General features: G+C 30.7%; 1 protein-coding gene across 1 annotated transcript; it reads left to right on the top strand.

Annotated features, from left to right (window-relative positions):
- The first annotated feature begins 2,752 nt into the window (after nt 1-2,752).
- LOC131854313 (juvenile hormone esterase-like) lies at nt 2,753-6,040 on the top strand. The gene is made up of 3 exons (XM_059205411.1): nt 2,753-2,893; nt 3,536-4,836; nt 5,513-6,040. Exons 1-3 carry the CDS (start codon nt 2,756-2,758, stop codon nt 5,700-5,702), a joined length of 1,629 nt encoding a protein of 542 aa, XP_059061394.1. The 5' UTR covers nt 2,753-2,755; the 3' UTR covers nt 5,703-6,040.
- The last annotated feature ends 2,488 nt before the right edge of the window (nt 6,041-8,528 follow it).

The raw sequence follows: 8,528 nt of genomic DNA, 5'->3' as shown, positions 1-8,528 counted from the left end.
AGACAATTATATTTATAAATTAATCACAAATCATTTTGGTACCTTCATTATTATTCATTGTTATTTTTACCACTTTTCCAGTGTAGGTATATAAGTATATTGTCAATATTAATCACGAATACTCTCTTAGAATAATGAAACCAGAACAATATAGTAGTTAGATTTATTTTTTTAAGTTTCTTTTTTGTATTTTAATCATTATTTGCATTAAGGTGGAAGCTGAACTAATTCATTACATTATTTTTATTATTAGGTTATAACAATAATGCGACGAATAATTAAAATATGTTGTGTTACGTTTTGCGTTTTCTTATATTTTGTATATTAAAATATTAGTGAGTACAAGTATTAGCCGAGATTTTTATTTGTATTTCCTTACCTACTATAAGGTACAATCTCATAAGGATGGATATGCAATTATGCATCCATCCTGCAAACTATCCCCTAATTTTTTTTGCAGTAGAATATTAAGTTATGTGACATAATTATATTTACTATTTATTGTGTGTTTATTTCTGACTGACTATCTGGTAAAGGAAATATTGGTAACTAACGAAAAAGTAACTCGGACGGTTTGATTGATGACGGAAATGACGGTATGATTTTGTTACGGTATAAAAAAAATTAGGGGATAGTTTACAGGAAGGATGTATAGATGGATATATTTGTGTTACTGTTTCACTTATAAAACTAATGAATTAATTTCAATTAATAGATACAGTAATTTAGCATATCATCCTTACCTGCAGTTGCATCTGCGTAAAATTTATAGCTTATGTTATTTTGATGTATGAGCTATATTACTGTAAAGTTTCATAAAAATCCGTTCAATAATTTTTGCGTGAAGGAGTAACAAACACACATCAATCCATCATAATATTAGTATACAGAAATATAATGTTATACTATATTATTATAACATAATTTAAGAAATTTTACATAAAAATATTCTGGCTAGAATTTGTTAGGACTTAACACAATAATAAAGAAAACAAAGAAAGAAAAAAACTTAGCACAATCACAAATTGAGAACTGGTCACACTATTAAAAAAACATTGATATTGTTTATTTATTTAATTTAGTTTTTTATTTTTTACTGGATGTAGGTAAATGCAATTTATATTATTGAGTTCTCATAATATATACAGCATCACCCAAACAAGTTATAAATGAAATTCAAGTAAATATTAAAATTATAAGCATAGCATAATTATAATATTAATGTTGTAGCTGTAATTATTACTTGTTATTACGGAATATGATGTAGTAGCAGAAATGTGACATTGTTCAAAGTTCAATCAACAATATTTTTATACATTTTAAAATCCTTCACCAAATTTCAACACTATCTGCAGCTTATCAGTAATTAACAATTATAGATACTTCATTCAGTGTACGTGTACATGATTATTGTTTTTTTTCTAGCCTGACCCAAAGTGTTTTTTCTTCTATTATTACCACAATGGTGAGTCTATGCTAATATTTAATATTATTTAATTACAGTTTATTTAATAATAATAATAATAATAATAAAGATAATAATAATATGTATATTTTGCTGAGAATATTTCATGAATCTACGGAACACTTCATATATAATTTAAGATATAAAATATAAAAGGAGTTTATTTAAACAAAAAATGCTTTTTACCACTTACAATACTTTTATAGAGACTTAAAAGTAAAAGATACATAGTCAACTGAGGAGATACCTCTGTTCCGTCTATTTCAGCTGCTAAGCAGCTTGTATCGTAAGATGTTTTGGTTGGAGAGTGAGATGTAGTAGTGATTTTACAGGATACGGAGACAAGACCATTGGCGTGCCAGGTTCAATGACTTTTCACAAATACTAACAAAGTACTATGTCGGATAACTCAATTTGAGCCTGCCTAGAAGCTATTGTTTTTTTTATTTATCTTGATGGACTAAATGACATAACTTCATCCACACCACAACATCTTCCACCTAAATAATATTTTTTTTATTTTGCAACCAATGTTTACAATTTAAATAGTTCCCTGTTACCTCAACTAAGTAGAAACTTGCATTTTAGGTACCCATTCCCTTCTCTAACAATTTACAATTATTGGAATTACAAATTAGAAAAAGACAATCAGTTAAAATCTTGCACATTAATGTAATTTATTTAGTTTGTATCATTAACAATCTCCTTTATAAGGATAGATAGAATAATGAGTTCTTTATCTTTATCAATAGATATTTAGATAAGCTTATTTTTTTGTAAACTAGAGTGCCTTTAATTTACACTAATTCCAATAAATATTGTAAAGGAATATAACATTCTTTATTCAAATAATCCTAAAATATAAGCAATTTTGAATAGTGATTCTTACTTTTTTAATCTACCACTGATTTGGAAAGCTGTCTCATCACAAGAAAAACAAACTAGAAACTTGTATGTTGCTCTTTTAAATTTTTGTTGTAACTTTACTTTTTATTTAAAATGTGTGAATTTTTATTTATTTATTGTCTTTTTGCTGATGATAAAGTTAGAGTTGGTGTTGTTTATTTATTATTTCTCTGCCTAGGTTCATCAGTTTGTCCTAAAACATAGGCCTTCTCCAAAAGACTCCATGTTCCTGTGTCCAATGCTCTCTCTATGTTGGTGGGGCCACTGCCCACCAAATGTGTGAATACAAACTACCAAATAGTAGTTCATTAGAGTCAAAATAATTAATCTAGTAATTTTTTTACCATATTAAAACTTTAATAAACTGTTTATTTTCAGAGGACCATGACCAGAAATCCTGTAGTAGGCATCATACAGGGCAAATTGAAAGGTTCCATATATAATTTACTGGATGGATCATCATGTTACAGCTTCAAGGGCATCCCTTATGCACAACCTCCGACTGGAAAGCTTAGATTTAAGGCAAGTAACATATTCTATGACATAGGACTTTAACAAAATACATTATTTTTTATTGGGTCATTTGGTCTATTGTCATATTTTTTTATTAAGGGGTTTGGGCTATGCTGGATGCTAAGAGCTGTAACACTGCGACCTACATAGATCTATTGTGTTCATTCAAAGTTACCTAGACCTGTGAGGGACAAGAATTGAAGGATATTCTTAGGAGCGATGGATTTTATCTCCTCGACATATAGTGTATACTTTTCAAAGGAGATATTTTGTTTATGCATGAGAGGGCTACAGCCACATAGGATGTGTAGAGGCATTTCCTCATTTAGATGGATACATACAAAATCATCTTCATGGGTACCTATGACTCTCCTAATTCTGCTGCTAAGGAGTTTGAATGTCTTCGTTATCTAGCGGTTTAACACACCTCTTTACTTCATTTGTCACAAGTTTAATTCCGTACATGGTAAAATAAATTTTATTCATAAGTAAGATTACATGTGTAGATGTAAGTATTTTGGTAACCTTAAATAAATAAGGAACAATAGTATTTTAAAGCTTCTACCTTGGTTGTCCCATAATTTGCATGTTTCTTATAAAGTTTAATAATAATAAGACTTGATTTTCATAAATTTTGTAATGTAATTTCAGGCACCATTACCACCCAAGCCTTGGACCGGTGTTTATGAAGCCATAAAGCATGGTCCTGTGTGCCCACAATATGACATGTTTACTTCTGAGGTAGTTAAAGGAGATGAAAATTGTTTGTTCCTTAATGTGTACACAAAATCACTCTCTCCTGAAGACAAATTACCTGTTATGGTGTTTATCCATGGTGGAGCTTACATGAGTGGATCGGGAAATGCAGCCATGTATGGACCAGATTATTTATTACAACATGATGTTATCCTAGTAACAATAAACTACAGGCTTGAGGTATTAGGTTTTTTAAATCTGGACATTCCAGAAGTTCCAGGTAATGCAGGCCTCAAAGATCAGCTTGCAGCACTTAAGTGGGTAAAAACGAATATCAGTAATTTTGGTGGTGATCCAAATAATATAACCATTTTCGGTGAAAGTGCCGGTTCAGCATCAGTAGCATGCCATCTGATATCCCCGTTATCAAAAGGCTTGTTCAACAAAGCTATAATGCAAAGTGGAACATGCATAGATGATTGGGCAATGTGTGGGGACTCAAAATTAAGAGCATTCCAAGTTGGCAAAGTTTTAGGAAAGGACACAGATAATCCACATGAATTATTGGAGTTTCTACAAAGCGTGCCTGCCGTTGATCTTGCTGCACTCACATTCAAAGTGAGATCTGACGATGAGAAACACAGAGGCCTACCAATAGTGTTTACGCCTACTGTTGAAAAGAAATTTGATAATGTCGAATCATTTTTTAATGTACATCCACTAGATGCATTAGCTGCAGGCAATGTCAATAAAGTGCCAATTGTAATTGGTTATAATTCAGCTGAGAGCATTCTAATGATACCAGATTTCATAAAGAAAGCAGAGTTTAATAATAAAAACCCGAAATATCTTGTACCCAAGGAAATATCACATAAACTACCTGAAGAGAAAGTGACAGAGTTTGGAGAACGCATTAAAAAGTTTTACCTTGGTGACAAAGATTTCTGTGAAGAACAAAATAATGCACAAGTTGATTTGTTGTCTGACAAATATTTCACGTATGGTGCTAATAGATTTGCATATTTGTTTGCCGCATCAGAACAGCCAATTTACAAGTACATATTTAACTATAATTCTGATTTGAATTTGTTAAAGACGATACTAGGACTGTCTGATTTGAATGGAACTTGTCACGCAGACGAACTGTTTTACTTGTTCTCTAATAGTTCAACAAAGGTGTTGTACAACGAGCAGAAAAAAGTAAGGGAATTGGTGTTCACACTGACAAAATTGTGGACTAACTTCGCTAAAACTAGGTATGAATATTTTTTTATATCTGAAAGTCACATTCATTTTATTCATATACAACAATCCTCCAAAATAAAAGAATAATAATTTCCGAATTGATCCACAGTTATAGGTCATTCATCAAAATATTCGTCCACGGAGTAAAAGCATTTTTTAATAAATATTTTTTAAGCTTTGTGTTGAAATTGTTTTTATAAAGATCATTTTTTAAATCATTGGCTAATTTATTAAATAGTTTTACAGATTGATAACATCCACTGTGTAACAACCTCTAATGTAGGTACTCTCACTATCCCTACTGTTAAATCTGCTAACATACTTAGTAGGCACTAAGATTTGATTAATTGATTTTACAATTATTATATGAATAGGTGAAGTTTGATGAGGTATGCAAATGTTGGGAGGATTTTGACGTAAAATTATACTATAGACATATCTTGTATGTCACGACAAGTGGGTTCGATTCCTGTCATCTTTTGTCATCATTTTATCTTTTGTACAGTCCATCTGTCGTTGTTTTGACATCCCTTACCGTACATACAATATTCACATTGTTATTTATAAGGTTGTCTGTAACAGAGTGCTTATATGATATGCTTATATCCTTTTGTCCTATTTTTTTCAATATTCTATTGTTTTGCTCTGTACCTAATAAAGAATCAACATTATTATTTATATCCTCAGCAACCCAACTCCAGATCAGAGCCTCAACGTGAATTGGAAGCCGTATACAGCATTCAACAAAGATTATCTAAGAATTGAAGAGCCTCTGGCGATTGCACAGGCTGCCAACAACGAGAGGATTGAATTCTGGAACAAATTGTACTGTGAAGCAGGTCTACCCTACATTGCTACCCGTAAGAGCAATCTGTAAAATGTAATCAATGGATTATAGTCATAATTATGTACGCAATAGAGTCGTAAGTTGTGTGTCACTAAGGTGGCTATAGTACAATCCTGAGTGGTGAGAAGTAAATATATTCTGAATTTAAAAATCAATATAAATAATTTTAATTAAAATATTATTTATTGATATTAAGAATTGGGTTTCAAACGTCGTTTAGATAATTAAAAAAAAATATAAAATTACGCATTTGGTCGGAAATTAACGCAATTATCTTATTCATAAGAAAGAACCATATGCAATTGGCAGAATTGTTTAAAATACAAGTAAAATGATTCAATAAAATGAAGAATTAAATTTCCATTGTAAAAAAATAAGTCTTATCCATAATAAAGTACCCATTGCAATTGGAAGAAAGTAATTGCAAAAAATGTAAGTAAAATAATTAACTGAAGTTAACAATTTATTCCTTTGTAAAAAAAAATAAGTAGATATAAAATCATAGAATCTACAAATAATACACTTGTAGATTCTATAATGATTTTTATATTCTTTCAAATTAGGATTCAAAATAGCTTGTTAATGAAAAGCAATACTTCAAAATTTCTACTTTACGATGAATTAGAAGGTAAAATAAGCGTTATAGAAATTACATGTGAAAATATGTAAATAGTGTACAGATTTATAAAATTATTTATTTATTAAGTACTAAGATTGGTATTAAATAATAGGGGTTGATGGTAGAAGGGCGAAAATTTAGGGGTTTCGCCCTTTTACCATCATTACAATTACATTAATACAATGTTTTTTACAAATACTGGCCCGATAAATTAATACGCCAGCTCGAACATATATTATGTATTAATTAAAAAAATAATTGATTTCCTCTCATACGAAAATTTGACAATTGTTAATTTATATGTTAAGCTTCCTTAACCATCTTACAAGTTTCTTTTCGACCGAGAGGAAATAATTGACGAAAAAACTCCGACTTGCGGATTATATCTTTTGATATAAAAATAAACAAAGTCGGGGGTAACAGCTAGCATAGCTAGGTAGGTAAGAATTAATAGGGGTGAAGTAAAACTGTGATTTTATAGTGCCTTATGTAACTAGGTATATAATAGTTAATGTATAATATTTTTATTAATTTTTGGTGCAATAAAATATATGTAAGAAATCGTATCGGCAAATAACGGCAAAATTTATTTATATTTCTATATATCTTTTTTATCTTTTTCATGGTATTAATTATTAGGTATTGTCTGTGATGAAATATATTGTTTTGTTTTAATTCACTTGTTTTATTATATATTATTAGAATCATTTAATAATATAGTTACTCCCACATGTCCCTAAATTAGTCCCCAGAAGCAGCACCCGTTCACGAGTGTGACGGATGAGCAATCATTTTAGAGGAAGCACATTGGCCCGGCCCACCACGCTGCCACAAGTTTGAACTTTATATATCTCACTGGCTGACCTGACTTCGTCTGCGTATCAGTACCCCACCTTTTGTAATATTTTTCATTGCAGCTCCGCTCCTATTGGTCGTAGCGTAATGTTATATAGCTGAAAGCAAACAAATGGACTAATAACACAAATTTTTTCAATTCGAACCAGTAGTTCCCGAGATTAGTGCGTTCAAATAAACAAATTCTTCAGCATTATAATATTAGTATAGTCATAATGATGACTATAGGTACTAATAATATTTATTACACTAGAAGTGTATGGAAGTGGGTAATGACCCACTTCCATATACTTCTAGTGGATTCTAGAAGTTTCGAGAATATTTTCTTTCCATAAACGCCGGTCTACTACGCAAACTAATTCCAATAGGATAACATTGTCCCAATATACTCGTGATCACACTGTTCAGCCTAATTTTGAACTTAAAAATAAATCTGTGTTTTTCACAATAATGTACAAGCATATTTGAAAAGAATAAGGCTGAGTTTCTTAGTTCTTGGCTCGAATGCTCTCCGAACTGATGAAGTTTTTTGACATGTAAGGAGTCTGTAAGAGACCTACATGAATAAGTATATTTTGATTTGATTATATTCCCAAGCTAAGCAGAGCTTCTGTTACATTAATAGACAACTAATACATATATTTAATAAACATTTTTTAATACATAATATACATAGAAAACATCGAGACCAATAAAACAATCATACTCATGAATATAAATTACTGTACCGTGCGAGTAACTTTTGGAAATAAGAGACATCATCAGTAGATTAAATATTAAAATGCTGAAGTTCACACGTTGACATGAGGAAAATTCCTGAGATATAAAAGTGACATATTCTTTAAAAATATATAATTACTAGCTGTCCCGGCAAACGTTGTTTTGCCATATAAATTAATAACGCTACAAAAAAATAGGGGTTCATGATAGAAGGGTGAAAATTTAGGATTGTACGTATTTTTGTATGTTTTATCATAAAAAAAAAGAAACTAAAAATTTTGTCTAAAAAATAAAAAAAAAATTAGGGGTGGACTACCCCTAAAATTTAGGGGGATGAAAAATAGATGTTGACCGATTCTCAGACCTACTCAATACGCTCACAAAATTTCATGAGAATCGGTCAAGCCGTTTCGGAGGAGTATGGGAACGAAAACTGTGACACGAGAATTTTATATATAAGATTCTATTCCAGCATTATACTTTCAACAGTAACTCCGTTGAGATAAAGCGGTGTACTAAATAGTTACATCACCGGGGCCGTCGAATATAAACAAATAGATACTGGGTGCTATTCGAAGATTTTATTTTGTATTGTTAAAAATCGAGTTTAAAGAGATGAACTTTTTATCATCCTTGGATTCACCGTGGGCATCGAGTCCATA

Source organism: Achroia grisella, unplaced genomic scaffold, assembly GCF_030625045.1.
Source record: "Achroia grisella isolate CSIRO2021 unplaced genomic scaffold, CSIRO_AGI_Agris_v1 utg976, whole genome shotgun sequence".
Taxonomy (NCBI): domain Eukaryota; kingdom Metazoa; phylum Arthropoda; class Insecta; order Lepidoptera; family Pyralidae; genus Achroia; species Achroia grisella.
This window is presented reverse-complemented; position numbering and strand designations above follow the sequence as displayed.

Bases quoted from the DNA above. Each gene is read 5' to 3' on its own strand.
- LOC131854313 (XM_059205411.1), top strand. From the start codon at position 2,756: ATGACCAGAAATCCTGTAGTAGGCATCATACAGGGCAAATTGAAAGGT. The intron at 2,894-3,535 runs GCAAGTAACATA...ATGTAATTTCAG, and splicing joins CTGGAAAGCTTAGATTTAAG to GCACCATTACCACCCAAGCC. The intron at 4,837-5,512 runs GTATGAATATTT...TTATATCCTCAG, and splicing joins ACTAACTTCGCTAAAACTAG to CAACCCAACTCCAGATCAGA.